This window comes from Corvus kubaryi, unplaced genomic scaffold, assembly GCF_017639235.1.
Source record: "Corvus kubaryi isolate FWS band 111438036 unplaced genomic scaffold, C.kubaryi_AGA036_p1.0 37308, whole genome shotgun sequence".
NCBI lineage: Eukaryota > Metazoa > Chordata > Aves > Passeriformes > Corvidae > Corvus > Corvus kubaryi.
The window spans coordinates 22,044,347-22,060,076 of NW_024581096.1; the positions used below are offsets into that span (position 1 = coordinate 22,044,347).

General features: G+C 41.9%; 1 protein-coding gene across 3 annotated transcripts in view; it reads left to right on the forward strand.

Moving 5' to 3' along the window:
• Nucleotides 1-15,730, forward strand: part of SERINC5 (serine incorporator 5) — a 50,127-nt gene that overhangs the window by 19,990 nt on the left and 14,407 nt on the right. For all 3 annotated transcript variants that reach the window (XM_042028846.1, XM_042028847.1, XM_042028848.1), the window contains exons 2-7: nucleotides 2,005-2,172; nucleotides 8,412-8,590; nucleotides 8,883-8,965; nucleotides 11,861-11,954; nucleotides 13,553-13,764; nucleotides 14,541-14,636. In XM_042028846.1, coding sequence (XP_041884780.1) covers nucleotides 2,005-2,172; nucleotides 8,412-8,590; nucleotides 8,883-8,965; nucleotides 11,861-11,954; nucleotides 13,553-13,764; nucleotides 14,541-14,636 — 832 coding nt within the window. The remainder of the gene's footprint in view (nucleotides 1-2,004; nucleotides 2,173-8,411; nucleotides 8,591-8,882; nucleotides 8,966-11,860; nucleotides 11,955-13,552; nucleotides 13,765-14,540; nucleotides 14,637-15,730) is intronic.

Below are 15,730 nucleotides of genomic sequence, written 5' to 3' on the forward strand. Positions count from 1 at the left end.
TAGCAGCTCCAGGGACCCAGGAGTGGAATAGCAGATGCTGCTGGATGTAGACGAGAGTTTACTGGCAGAGCTCTCTAGCACCTGGTGTAGGAAAATGTTTTTCTCCTTACAAATGCCAAAGCTGCATACCTTGTTACTTCTATACTGTAATTGTTAGTATTATGCTAAGGCCAACTGTTCAGGTTCATCATGGATCCTTTGGATTTGGCTGATACCAAATCCTTTCAGGTTAAAAGGACCTTTAGTCTTAATTTTTTTGTTGTTGTTATAATTCTGAATGGGGTGAATTATACATTTCTGGTATGCATTTGTTTTGAAATGTTATCCCATTTGTTTGCTGAATCAGTAACTTACCATAGCTTCCTTATTTCCTGGACTTCTGTTGATGCTGTAAAAGGTAATGTAATGTCACTACCTAAAAAAAAGAGAATTGCCATTCAGCCACTACTGCCTTCTACTTTGGCAGTATACTTGCATGATGTGTACATAGTATTTTTAATTTCCAGCTTCGGTGCCAACATGAGGCTATTCTGTTTATTCCCCATATCTGGAGCTCTGTGTTTTGGGGAGGATTTCTGTTTTGCAGTAGCAGCAGTTTTAGCAGCTGCGTGCTTTGAGGCCCCGTCTCCTCTGACATGAGATCTAGTGGTGAAGTGAGAGGAGAGCAGCATGGGAGCTGGGTTGGAGTGTCCCCGCTTTATGTCTTCTGCAGTTGAAGAGCTGCTGTTGAGCAAGGGAAGGGCCTGTCTGCCACCCCCTTCCTGGGGGCTGAAGGCAGGAAGTATGAGCTTGAGTGTTGCAAAAAGACTCCCAGTTTATCATTTCCTTGCCATGACTAGTCATGGCAAGGAAATGATAAACTGGGAGTCTTTTCAAGAGACTTCTTCAAAATTATTTGAGGCTCTTTGAACAACCAGTCTGGTTGTGAGACTCTGTGGATTTATGTGGACTCTGTGGATATATGTGTCTGCAAACCCCCTCCCCTTTATCAGACAAGTCATTGATGCTGGAAGAGAAAGTGTCCTGGGAGGAAAACAGTGCATGATGGCTGGTCACCTGAAGGCACATTCAACCAATGAAGATTGCCTGGATGACTCAAATGTGGCACTTGCGGATTTTCACTCCTCTGGCAAGCATCCACCTTGTACAACTGCTTGCTGAAAGCAGAACATCCTCTGAATGTTCCTATGGCCCTTCCAAAAGCTAAGGAAACACCAGTAAGAAGCAGCCTTGGTGTGCTCGAGCACCAGGCTCTGGCAGTACACCATACCTAGCCACAGGGAGCCCCTGGAAAATGGGAGTGTTGTGGGGTGAGGTTACTCTGGGTTGGCAGCAGTGAGACCTGGGTGGGTGGCTCCCTGCTCCTGGCTGCCTGCTGATGTCCAAAAATCCCTCCTGTGGTCATGGCCAGTGGGTTAAGCACAGGAATCATACGGAGCTGCTGCCTTTTGCAAGGAAGGGCCTGCCATGGACAGTGCTGCCTTATGTATATAAGTAAGGTTTACCTTTGTATTTTATATATGACTTTTAGAAAAGTAGAAGACAGGGAAGGTGAATCCAGGTTCTGTGAAAGTCAGTTATACTGTTGACAGCAAGAAAATAATGACCATCAGTCTAGATGATGGTCAATAAAGCCTTTCAGGATTTATTCAGTACCTTTTTCTTTGCTAAATAAGGTAACTAAATGCTCTTTGCTATGTTTTGTGGATTTTATCTTGGTGGATCCTCAGTTGTGGGTAGAAAACTAAAATAAACAAGGAAATCTGTCTCTCATCCTTAGCAAATCTGGGAAAGCTAGAAACTGATGTGCTTTAAACTAGTGAGTTTTGATAAACAAGACAGTCTGCTTCCACTTAAGTGCTGCTCAGCTGGGAGGAAAGGACTTGAGAAATTCTGGAGTTTTCAGGAAGTCTCCTAGCTTCCCTGTCTAGCTTTTGCAGTAGAAACACTAAGGTGGAGGGTTTTGGTGGGTTTTTGACTTGCGTTTTTTTTCTTACTTTTCAGCTGGCCTGCTGCTGCGGTACTGCTGCTTGTTCCTTGTGCTGCAAATGCTGCCCCAAGATAAAACAGTCAACCAGCACCCGCTTCATGTATGCGCTTTACTTCATCCTGGTGACCATCATCTGCTGTGTCATGATGTCTACAACAGTAGCTAACGAAATGAAAACTCATGTAAGTAACAGAGGTGTGGTCACTCCTGCCCCTGGAAGAAAATGGGGCTCCTTACATGGCTCTTTGTGTATAGGGGTGCTCCCTCAGAAGAGGCAGTCGATTTCTTCCACCCATCCACTTCCAAACCCAGAATCATTTTTCAATGCTCAGTCTCTTGATTTTTCAGCCTCTTCCTGTCACCCATTGAGTATGTTCCACAACAGGAAGAGCCCAGGCCTAGCATCCTTCCTCTCTGGTGGAGAAATCTGCTGCAGTGAACCCACCCCAGGTTTGCAGTGCAGGCAGTGTCACAGGAGGGAGAAGTATTAGGGAATTTGTTTTAGAAGAACAAATCAGTTCAGTCTAACCTTGATTTTGTTTCTGGCAGCTTGTTTAGTAGAAGATGCAGCAAATTAGAAAATAACTCTTCAGGTGTTGCAATTTTAATTCTGCCTTCCTGGTGCGACAGACTACTGCAAAGCACAATGCTGCAGAGCCTCTACAAGGGGTTTCCTTCAGTGTGTGTTGAGTCATTGTGTTCACATGGCCTTTAACCACAGCAAATACTGTTCATCTCTAATTGTCTTTTAAATTAAACAGCTTCAAAAGGATGAAAGGAGCTGTGGCTAAAGCTAGATTTTAGAACTCAAGTTTCTTTCAGAGTCTTAATATAACTTTCCTAAGCTAAATGCTCACCAGCCTCCTTGTTCTCACACACTGGTCCTGTTGTACCACATACTTGGTTTGGTTTCATAAGCCACCCAAGTAGGACAAATCCTCTCTCTCACCCACTACAAACTACAAAAATAAAACCCTGCTTTTAAGTAGGGGGAACAAGGGCTGCTTTGCTTAATTCTTAAAAAATGAAGGTTCTGCACCAAATGCATCATTGGGCCTGCTTCAGGGTTGTGTATGTGCTTGTCCTGGAGGTTCAGGCTTCCCTCAGTGCAGGCATCTAGTTGTTTTGTGCTCCTCTCCCAAGAGAATGCTTTGGTTGCACACTGTTTCCTAGTTGAACCAGTTGCTGAACAAGCTGGTGCCCTGGTTACATTCTGCACTTGACTTTCGGTTCTCTCTGAAACACTTCCCTCCAGAGCATCCCAGATGCAGAAGCTGGTGGCAGCACCCCCTTCCTGCAACACAGATGAACCAGCGGGTTTATAGCAGGCTAATTTGAGGGCTTCTGTGCTCTGCTGCCTGTGACCTTTCTTTCTTCCCATGGTACCTTCTTTCTATGTTCTGTCCTAACTTTCTTTCATTTAATAGCACTTCGCATGAGTTACCCTAGTGCCACCTTTTTACCCTGGGCTCCCTACCACCCTGTAGGAGCACCCAGAACAGACACGACACTTGCCTGTGAGCTGACTTAAAAACGGTTCAACATGTGCGTGCTGAAATTGCTTGCCAGGAATTACTTTGACTTACTAGATGCTTAGCTTGGCAATAAAGGGAATAACCCAAGGAACTTAAGTGTGTGGGAGACAAATTATGTGCTTATATCCAAATTTCATAAAGTTATTTTCCATCAGTAGTGTGGTTTTAATGCAGCTTGTATCCCTAACAAAAAAAGACTCACTCAGAGTATCCAAGAGAAAAGATTCAAGAAGCCTTCAACAACATGCTTTTCAGTATTGCCAAATTTCTTTTCCAATTCATAGTCTTGAAAGCTCAGTGTGGGAAGAAATGGCACAAAGAGTAGCTGTTAGTTTGAAGTGGAAAGATAATCACTCTCTTAGTTTAGAGCATTTGATGTCTTTGAATAGTAAATGGACCATCTGAAAGTAAGCTTTCTTTATCTGCTCTCTAATTTAATAATTATGTTCAGGGCTGTTAAAAGTTCAAAGATCCCTGAAGCTAATTCAGCACAGTTGTAATGGAGTGCACCTTGAAAATATTTGTTCAGACTAACCAGTCTCAGCTTCCCAATGATGAGCTGTGTTTTGAAAGTGCTGTGCACTTACTGATTCCTTTGCTTTTGGCTGGGTCATGGAACACTCCTAGTTCCTGAAGCCAGACTGTAAGCAAATATTTTGCATGATATTTTTGGGACCTCACTCTCTCTTTTTTTGAGAGAAGACAGATTTTGATTAATTTTAATCAGATTTTTTTTTTAATTTTTGTATTTAGGTAAAGAATTTCAAATTGTAATGCAGTCCTTTTTAGAGCTGTAATCTTGGCAAGGAACATGTGTGTCTTTTACCAGTGTAGAGCTCAAATACTCATGCTGATCTTACATGAAAGGAGTCTCTCTTTTGTCAGTGAGAGGTGTTTTTTTCTCTTTGGTTGTTTTGCTGTAAGTTCCCAAGTCTGCAGTAGTAGATCTCTAGGGAAAGAAGCAAGAGGCAGTGGAGGAACAGGGACAAAGTTGATGGATATGTCCAGGAAAATATTTTGGATAGTATGATGTAAAAGAGCAATATTGCATACCAAGGCAAAAGATGGAGTGTTCATCAATCAAGACATGAGCCTGGTAACAGAGACAGAAATACAGAGAAGACCAATATGGAGTTACACAAAATGGTTTAGAGACTTGATTCTGTTCCAAAATGAAGCAAAGCAGGGCACAACTTTAAGTGCCTTGATACATATATGATTTCTTTTTTCCTGTTACACTGTTTTCTTAAAAAATAGATACAACTTTACTCACATGTGTTCTGTTGAAGCAAAACCTTGCATTTCACAGGCTTTCAAAGGATAACTGAGAGAAGAAAAGGGAAAGAATTGTTTTGATTTCTCAAAACAATGTTTTGATTTTTTAAATTAAATTTTTAATCTTAAAGCTCTTTCAAAACTTGTGGTTTCTGTCTGAAAATATCCATGTCCTACTTAATTAATGAAAAGAAAAATAAGAAAGATATTTTCAGGAAAACAAACACCAGTAAAACTCAGTTCAGTTGTGTGAAAGCATGTCAGTACAAGGTGGTCACAACTTCTGGCAAAACATACTTTCAGGCTTATTTCCCCAGATAGGTTTATATCTTGGCCCTTAACTGCATTATTGTATGTTAAACCCCAAACAAGCTACCAAAAATAAGGGTTCTGAGTGCAGATGCCCATTGCATATTTCTGATAAAAATTTAGTCATAGATTCATGATGACATGTGTTCTGGTCTCATTGTTTCTTGGTTTTTTATTTCATTTCTCAGCTGCCCGGGAGAGGTGATTTTACGCGGGGTTTTTTGCCCTTGCTTTCCCACCTGCACAGATTTTCTTCCATGCTTCCTGTTTTCATAACAAAGTTTGCCTGCCATATTCTCCCTCCTTGGGTGAGGCCATCCAGATGAAAGCAGGGTCCTTCAAGCCTGTTTCTACACACTCCTTCCTTCCTGTGCCCCTCTGATGCTCTTTGCTGTGCTCCTACACTCTCACATGTGGGTGCTGACAGACCCCACCTGGGGGTAGCCAGGCCCTGTCCCGGCCCCAGCGCTGGCTCCTTGCACTGAGATGGTTCCATGTGCCTGCAGCTTGCAGTGAGAGCAAGTTTAGGGCACCCTGTTTCTGTAGATGCTACTCAAAGTTGTTTTTCATCTCTGAGGGCTTCAGAGTGTGCTGGAAAATTGCCAGCTTTGCTGTGATAACATCACTGCTTGCGCAGCAACTGAGGCTTTTGTGTTATTGGAGCGGATACTGAGTTTCTGCAACAAGAATTCTTTGTCCTCTACTCAGAGACCAAAGAATTTAGCTTCTGCTGCTTTTAAAGGTAATAAAAGTAGCTATTTCACTGTATCTTGGCAAATAACTAATCTGTGACTTAACAGCTGTCAAAAATATCTAGCAAATGGAAAGCATGGTGGAGCATGTAGGGTGGGCAGCCTTCTCAGCAGCTGAACGTGTTTCAGAGATACAGATTGAAAAAAAATTAGTCTTTTTTGTCTCTCAGTGAAGTCACATAAGCCTTGATAAATTGTTTCCAGAAGTAGACCATCCTTTCACAAAAACACGCCTTTTTTATTACATCAGTCCTATTGTCCCCAGCATTGTACTTGTGTTTATTATCTGTTGGGGTCTCCAAGACTTTGATTTTATTCTTGTTTTGTTCCTTCAGGACTATGGGTCTTCTAAAAGGGCATTCAGTCCCATGGGACTGTTCCTGTGGCTATCACTTTTTACTACACAGTGTGGTGAATACTACATGATGGCTGAGCTCTCTATTGCTTTTGTAGGGCAAACTGAGCTGTTGTTCTTGTGAATCCATATATTTTCTCTCTGTTTTCTGTGATGAAGTTAATATGTAAAGGAGGAAAGAATGTATAGGTTCAAAAATCCCATCAAGAAACCTGTGCAATTAAAGAAGCTGCCTACTTATGGTTACTCAGAGATCTGTTTTTAATTAGCTAGTCAGTTAATCAGGTTCTGTGGTATTTTTGTTCTGTTGTGTTTTGTTCTGAAAGTCGTGTAAGTAAAGTGAACAGATCTTGTAAAACTCTGTCCCCTTGGTGAGTACTATCATTGATATCAAACAAATAAGTAATTTTCCAAGAAAAATTTTAATTTAATATTATGCCACTTTCTAACCTCTCCTGATTGATGGTTATTATAAGCAAAGAACAGGAAGGCATTCCTTGATAGCCAGTTGCTTTCTCTGGCATTGTTGTGGCTTGCCCTGGCATCACTGTGGCATTGGTAGTTCTCATAATTATTCCAGTCAATCCATTTGCTCATTTTAAATGCTGGCATGTTTGCCCAGTCTGACATTTCATTGCCTTCCAAGACCTGGGAAAAGTGTTGCTGATGCTCCAGACAATTTCTCAGAAGCTTTCTAAAAACTCTTGCATGTGAATTAGCCACAGCTACATATTTAATGTCAAGCTTCTTTATGTGGTGGCTGCTCATCTCTGAGTTATTGCTGAAAGAGCTACTCAGAGTGGCCTAGCTTGAATCCATTCTCGTAACACCACACAGCTGTGCTGAGACCAGTTTTCATCTCCTCAGCTGGTTCCAGCCCACCAAGGATCAGCTCCATATTGTGGTTATGTTTGCTACCCTTAGCTCAGCATCTCAGTGTTGCTGTGAGCTGCTAATATAGCTTTTCTTTTTGAGAAAGTCCTGGGAGGGTTGTTGACCTCAGGTTTGGATTCCTGGAACATGGATTGAAGTTACATACCCTGCCGAGAGAGGCAGGCTTTCAGAGCCTGGTGGCTGGAAGCTGGCAGTTTATACTTGTTTATCCCTTGTTTCCTGCATTTCAGAGGGCTTTCTACCCAGCTGGGAATGCTGCCTGATGACTAGCGCCCAGGCCCTGTTGTTCTTTCATTGTTACAGCTTTGTGTACTGACCTGCTTGCTAAATGTGAAGGGGTTTCCTTTGCCACAGCTGTTGGTTTGTGCATGTTGTGTCCTGCTACATGTTGTCTTCTCTATCCTCCAGTCACCTGTAGCAGCAGTCAGCTCCAGAGGGTTTAATAATGTTGTTCAACTGGTCTTACCAGCCTCTGCTGAAGGCTGTAAGCATACAGAAAGGCCTTTTTTCTTTGAAATGGACAGTGGTTTTCTAACTAAATTCCTGTGTTTCTGTGCAGCTGAATGATTCTCTGGCTGTGAGGGGTGGATGTCTGCACAGAGGTGCCTCACAGCAGCGGGTCCTGGCCACACAGACCTGCTTTTCTGAGCACCCAGCATCATGTTCGTGTGGTGAAACTGAAGCCAAAATGTGCAGCTGTTTGCTTTCCACTTTGCAGGGAAAGGCCTCAAAGGCAAATATTAATTTAATGAGTTGAGAGAGGCAGGAATATTCCACCTTTCTGTTAATTTAAAACAACATCAGATCAACTGGAACAGCTCCCTTTCAGAAGCTGTGATGGAGAGGAGAGTGGTTGCTGTCCCTGTGACACTTGGATGTGCTTCAGTCTGCATTTGCAGCCAGGGCAGCACAAGCCCCTGTTATGTCTCATGTAACGTGAATTACTGAAGCAATCAGAGTCTTTTTCTGTACAGCATGGGAAGAAGGGAGAAGATCCCCAGGGTGAGGGAATAAGCAGTAATGGACAGGAATGGCATGAGCTAACAGAGATGAAGGAAGGTGGACTTGTACCCCAAGGGATCTGTAAGGAGTTGAGTGAAGGCTCTGGAAGACTTCAGTCCCTATGTTTCAGATTTTGTTATATCCCCTGAACCCTGAAATCCAGGCTGAAGGCATATCAAAAGTGAAAGGTATTAAATGAAGCCAGTGAAAAGTCAGTGGTGCACAGACATAGACATGCTTGGTTATGTGTGCTTCGTGTCCATTCTAACAGCTTATATATGATGTGTTCTGCTTTTCAGATTCCCTTCTACAAGCAGATGTGCAAGGGTATTCAGGCGGGTGAGATGTGTGAGAAGTTGGTGGGATACTCTGCAGTGTACAAAGTCTGTTTTGGAATGGCCTGTTTCTTCTTTTTATTCTTCTTGTTCACCATCAAAATTAACAGCAGCAAAAGCTGCCGAGCATACATTCATAATGGGTGAGTATTTTGTTTGATTGCTTAATTTTCACATCTCTTTCCAAGTTTGTGCCGTGAACTTTCCACTTGGGTGTAGTACTAGGCAGAAAAAAAAAGAAAAAAACTTTACTCTGCTCTTATTGTAAGAAATAATTCAGTCAAGTGAAAACTAACTAAAGTGGTAATCAGTCATAAAAAGAATGGGGTTCTTTTTCTCATTAGGCTTTAAATAGAGGTTTCTTGTGGTACTAGAGTGAAAACCTCTAATTCCTATTACAACTGGATGGTTTTTTTGTTTTTTTCTCTCATCCAGATTCTGGCTTATTAAACTTATAGTTCTGGCAGCAATGTGCTCAGGAGCCTTCTTCATTCCTGATCAGGACACTTTCCTCAATGGTATGTCCTCTTGTTTTGCTATGCTGCTTTGTTCTGTACTATCTTGTGAGTGGTTATAAATCCGAGAGGTCTAATCAACATGAATATTGCCTTGTTTCTTCGAGAAAAGCCTTTACAGGCCAGGTGCAAAAAGAGTATTTAGGATTGTTTAGGGGGACCACTGTGTGCACAAACTATGTGGTCTTCATGTGAATGTGCAGGAAACAGCATGTTTTTTTCCTGACCAAGAGCAGGCCAAAGGGGTAGGTAACAATACCACTGCAGGAATTCTTTAAGAATTCTTGCAAATTCTCTAAGAAATAGGGAACTGTAATGGTGCAGAAGGAGTTTGTCACTCAAGAACACAGAGCTGCATATTAGTTTGGCTTGTGCAGGTAGCTCTGGCATAGTGCAGCAGCCAGACTGCACAGTGGAGAGGTGCCAGTGCTCCAGGAGGCACAGTAACCTGCTGGACATTGGTGTCTGCTGCCTGGAAACCCACAATGCCCCAGAGGAATTTGGGATGTTGTTAATTTTCAGGTTGGTGGCATACATACAGTAAGGTAAAATTAGAGTTCTTGGGCCCTGGTGTGAGTGCTCTGCTGAGGATGCTGTGACAGAAGCATTTCCAGTATTGGAAGGCATGCTGGCACTGCACAGGCACGCTGGTACTAGCCCAGTACTGAAGTGCCAGCTGGGAGGGGAGTGTATCACAGGAGTCTTGTGGGCTAGGAGCAAAAACCCTGGTGATACCAAAATGAGTTTGTTCTCTTGCAGTAAGTACATCCTACAGGTATTTGTAAGCCCTTAAGTTGTTGGGTCTGGACAGGTGAAAAGGGATGGGATCAGTAGAGCAAAGGAGCAGTTGTGTATGCTGCCTGCTTCCACTAAGACTTGCTTGGTTGCCTTGTTCTCAGCACCTATCTGCTCTAGCCAGGATGTCTAAAAAGGCAGGAGGAAGGAGTAACATGGGGAAGAGAATAGAGTGGGCAGACAGACTATGAGCACAGTACTCTGGGAAACTAAAGTAGAAACCAGTACAAGTAAACCACTAAGAGGTATAATTCACCTTCTTGCTCTTGCTGTCTGTTTGTTGGGTCCTGGCTCAGTTTGGTGCTGCTTTTCCATCTCCTCTTTGAAGCCTTGGGATGGCTATATGTGTTTGTCCTTAGGACCCATTCACTCTTCGGATTAGATGCAGCAGTACAATGCCTTGTACCCGTGGGCCAGTAAGACTGCCTGTCATCTTTGCAAGTGACCCTTTTCATGGTGAAATGTCTTCAGGAAGTGTTTGCAGAAAAAAAGAAACAGTTTTTTGTGCTGATCCTCAACAGCCGTCTAATGTAGTCTGGAGATACAGCATAACAAGCTTTCTTCCCCGAACTATCTCTTGACTTTGCAGTGTAAAGCTGTATTCTGCAACTCCTGCTAAACTGACCTCTAGTCTGTCCCTGAATTTGAGATTTACAGATGGTTTAGGTATAGTATGTTTGTGGGGTTTTCTTCCCTCTTTTCAAGAAACTTACGCTGTCTTTTGGTTGGTTGGTTTTGGGGTTTTTTTTAGAGGATTGGGGTCATTCTCCCAACTGGTTTTTTTTTTCTTAAAAAATAAAATCTCTTGCCATGTTTCCCAAGGAGTTTGTTAATCATGAAGGAGAAATACTGTGTGCAAGCAGTAGGTTTCTGTGGGTTGTAGTGTTAAATCTACACTGGTCATGCTAACCTTATCTTGATTGATCCATAAACATCCTGCAGTATACTGTGGCAGAGAGAGATCATGAGAGTCTGTCTATGTAATCATTCACTCCACTGGTGGTCTGACTTTTCCTACTCTTCCTCTCTAAAATACACATGCCACTTTGTGCCCTGCCTATTTTTATGTACTTTTTTACAGGATAACTTCATCCATTTTTTTGTTTTGTATGCTTGAAGAACAGAATGCTTGTCAAGTGTATACAATGTGTTTAGCAAACCAGACAATGACATTTTTGCTTGTTTCAAATAATGAGCTTATGATAGACTAAGAAAAAAAATGAAGTAATCTCTACATCAACTGCTAATGGGAACGAGCCCTGACTGTTCTGTTTTTCCACTTAACTTATATGTGCTCTTTTTCAAAAGGAAAGCACAATGCAAGGATATGGCTGAATTTTGCTGATGCCTTTCCTTGGTCTTTTCTTCACTGAAATCAGCTGCACACCTGGAGTAACTTGTAGGCTGCATACTGCCTACAAGCTGTATATACAGCTAAAAATTAAAATAGGTATCTGTATTTCCTCAGACATTTCTGATGTTGCATGTAAGAAATCTGTTGTCCAAAGTATCCAAGCAGCTACCCAAATACAGTATATGTAGGTCAGCAGTTAAGTAGCCAAATAACCTGTCTTAAAACCAGTCAGTGAATACCAAGTGTTCCTTGGGAGTGGCTCAGAACAGCATTTATGAATAGATAAACCCCACCTTTGTTTTTATGCAGTACTGGAATCTGGAGGAGAAGAAATTGCCCTTTTTAGTAATGATTGGGTTCCAGTACCTTGCAATTTCAGAGTTTAGATTCCTGTGGAATGCCTTTACACCACCTCCCTCCTGCCAGTCACAAATAAGGGTTTCAGTATTTTCTGTCTGAATGTAGTAACTCACAGTGTCCACAAAAATTTTCTAGGTTAGGGAAACTCAGTAGCTGTCCTAACATAATTATGTTGAAAGTGTAGCAGGTTGCAAGCTGAATTCATCAGGGAGCTAATCTTGAGTTAACTGAGCTGGCCTTTCATCTGAAATCTCTCATCTCCTGCTACATCTGTGGGCTTGAGATATTCAAACAGCATTAATAGCTTCACTGCATAGACAATAAATCCATTTTATTTCAAGGGAAAGGCAACTGCAGTTTGACCTATTTTCTGCCTCTCTGCCTTGCAGCCTGGCGCTACGTAGGAGCAACAGGAGGGTTCCTTTTCATTGCCATTCAGCTCATCCTGCTGGTTGAGTTTGCACACAAGTGGAATAAAAATTGGTACGTGTTGGGCAGTAGTTATTTGCTTAAAATTCTGGTGGACTCCTGGCCAGTACTTTTCTTGTAACAAATAACGTAAAAGTATCATGGATGTAATTTTTGAAAGAAGACAGTTGAATGTCAATATTCAGAGCTGTTCATATTCGCTTCATAAACTTTCTCCTTCCCCAACAGAAATGTTTCCTCATTGCTCACTTCTACTCTGCTGCTTTATTCTTAAGCTGAATTGCTTGGCTTCCATTAAGTAGTAGTGTCTTGGGATGCAAAAATCTCTTACTTTAAGTTATTTTATATTTTATATGAAAATACATCTTAGCATCTATATGCTAAGTAGAACGGTGCAAGAGAATAAAACTGGATTTGCAAAATGTAATAGTGAAACTCCGTGCAGTATTGTGAACTGATAAATCCTGCTTTTTCTGTGTCAGCTTAATGCACATCAGGTTTTTTTTCTCAACATGAGAACTGCTAAATTTGTGTTCAACTTCTTTCCTGTCATCTAAATATGCAAGATTCCATTATCAACATGGATATACACCATTTGGGCATTGACTGCATTTTTGGTTCAAGTATATTTTCTGTTACTTTCCTAGCCCTTCCCCTCTCATCAATTTAAAAAATACATGTCTTCCCACATGTATTCTCCTGCCTCTACCTCCACACTTTCTGTCTCACATTTCTTCCTCTACAAGCTCTTGCAGTCCTCTCTTGTTCTAATTAAAATACCACCTGCTAAGGAAGAGTTTTAGCAAACCTTCAGCTTTGTTCGATTCCTGTTTCAGGGAGGAAGAGGTGAGAAGTCCTTATACCACAGATATTTTTAGTGGTAGTTACTGTAGCTGCTTTTTTGTGGATGAAAGATTTCCAACACCAGCATTTAACTTTAGCTTTCTTTACATTAGATATTCTCTTAAAATAAGTCCTGTTTCCACAAAACAACAGAAAAAAAAACCCCACTGAAAAGACTTTCCATCCACCAAACAGCCCGTTGTGTCAAAAAACTGTTTTAGTTTCTTCTTTTAAATGCTGGTGGTCTTTGCAAGAGACCCTTGGAAGGTGAAGAAGGGAAAACAAGATGGACCACACTTTAGCTGAGGAAGACCAGTGGTTAGACCCAAGTGGAGAGGAGGTTTTTTGACTGAGAGAGTAGTAAAACTATCAAGGTAGTACAAGGAGCAGAAGAGAGGCCATGGCCAAGCAATACACCTCTGGTTTCATTGTGTGGGGAGCACCACTCCCTAGCCCAGCCTGGGACGCTTGGAGTTGCTGCTGAGGAAACCTCTGAAGTATTGAGCTGAGATACACTGATGGGCTGATTCCAGAGAATTTCTGGGAGTTCTAGGAGTCAGCATTGGGCTATAATTACAGAAAGAGCTGATTGTGATAGTACAGAAGATAAACACTGGGGATAAGGAATGTTTCCCTCTGCTTCATGGGTAAGAACCTTGCAGGAGTCTGTGTTGGTGTAGTGATGCGTGCATGCTTCCGGAAAGTAAACACTGTCTTTTGTGTTTGAGGATATGAACTATTCAGCTGTTAGAATTTTATGTTTTGGGCAAGGGAAGACAAAGATAAGATGCTTGTCTCTCTTTCCCCAGGACTGCAGGTGCAAACCACAAGCAGGTGTGGAATGGTTTGCTTGCCTTGGTCACTCTCATCCTGTACTCCATCGCTGTGGCAGCTCTGGTCCTCATGGCTCTTTTCTACACGCGCTCAGAGGGCTGCATGTACAACAAGGTCCTGATTGGAGTGAACGGTGGCCTGTGCCTCTTTGTGTCCCTGGTGGCCATATCGCCCTGTGTCCAGAATCGTGAGTCCACTGACCTTTCTCCTCCTCCTGGATTCCTGGTGCTGCCACAGTTGTGTGCCTGGAGGCATAAGCCATGTCAGGGCAGAAAATCTCATGATAGTTCAGAATTGGTGCTGCTCTTGACTCTTTATCTACATTGTGAGTTGCTGTGGCTCATTGTCAGCTTGACTGCTAAAACTACAGAGGTGTGAGACATTCTGGGTGTGCCATCAGGCACATAGTGTAAAGAAGGCTCACCTGCTGATGGCTGGCACTGTGTTGTGAAATTTATCTAAGTCTGGCAGTGGTAGCTGTCAAATGCACTCACCACTGTTTCACCATTTACTTTTGACTTCTTGGGATTTATCATTTGTAAAGTTTAGGCCTGGAGGAGTTGCCAGCAGTATTTCATATTGTGTGTGCTGTTAGTATCTTGCGTACATTGGGCCTGAAAATAGTAGAGTGACTCCAACAGAGATTTTACAGGCAAATAAAATTATTGTGGCAGCTTGTCAATAGCTTTTGAAAAGCTGCTGCATTTGGCGAAAGAACAGCACAGAGATGATTCTTTACTTACATGGCAATCTCTAATGCTTTTCTAAAACAACCGGCAGAACTAAAGAATAGACTTTTTTCTCTTTACTGGTCAGTGGAACTGTATCTAAACTGCCTCAAACACTTACTAACTGCCTTAAGTAAAAAACAAAAGATACTGGTGTGCTGTTCTTTAAAGGATATAAGTTTCTTTTTCAGTTTTCAGTCTACAAAAATAACTAATTTTCCTTTTTCTTGTAAAGGCCAGCCCCATTCTGGTTTGCTGCAGTCAGGAGTTATCAGCTGCTATGTCATGTACCTCACTTTCTCTGCACTATCCAGCAAACCACCAGAAACTAGTAAGTTATCTAACGCTTTATGTAAATTCTTTCCGACATGCCATGTATTAAAAACAAGAATTTAGCAAACCTGGATTAACAGACTCAGGCATATAGAAGTGCTGGGTTTGCTCTTCACAGAAGAAATTGCAAATAGTACAAATAAAACTGAGCAGCCAAGAGACTGTGCAATTGGAACTCTCCATGTGAGTAAAATGCTTTGGTCTAGGGGTGCTTAACTTATCTTGGGTGAGTTGCATCTGTTGCACCATGTCCTGTTTCCTAAGAATAAATTTCCCAGAGCCTTGTAGTCTGTTCTTCCTATGGCAAGTACACGTTCTCATAAAATAGGATATGACAATATACCTAATGTGTTAGGTCACGTGATAGGAAAGGACTGGAACAAACTTGGATTCCTCTGGAACAAGCTGGGTGATCAGCTCCATCCAAAAGTTTACAAGGTCCAGGTCGTAGGTGCTGGCCATCAAAGTGGACACTAATATGACATGTTTTGCTCCTAGAATTAGTCTGTTAGGTAGGCCTGGACTCCTCATGAACCAAAAACTTGAGTACCACATGTCTTTTGTTTTGAGAGGAAATATTCCAAGAAAGGACTTGGAGTTACATCTCGGAGTTATGTTGCAGTTGAGATGATGCTGTTCTTCAGCAGAGTTCTTGAACTCCACTTGCCTTTCAGCCACTGGCATTGCAAGTCAGGAGTATGGAACTCGCTAGAGTTTTAAGTTCTTTATGCTACAAAAACACCAAGACTTTACAGCACAATTCAAACTTTCCTTTACCCAAATAAATATCAGATTCATATGTTTGGACTGGAAGCATTCTTTTCACTTAGAGAAGATCTTTCTGGTTTGAAGTAGTACTAAAACATCCTTTATTATTGCTCAACTTTTGGTGTTCAATAGCAGAAGCAACAATAACTAGAGGAAAATAAATCCAATGGCAGGAAGGAAAAGTTTACACAGACACCTCTCAAGAAGAAAGGGGAGAGTTGGCAGAAAAAATCTGTCACACTTGTGTAGATACAGACACACACGCAAGAGTATTCTAGAGTTAGGAAGTAAACCAGACAGTATTTAGGTGTAAAATTTACTTAC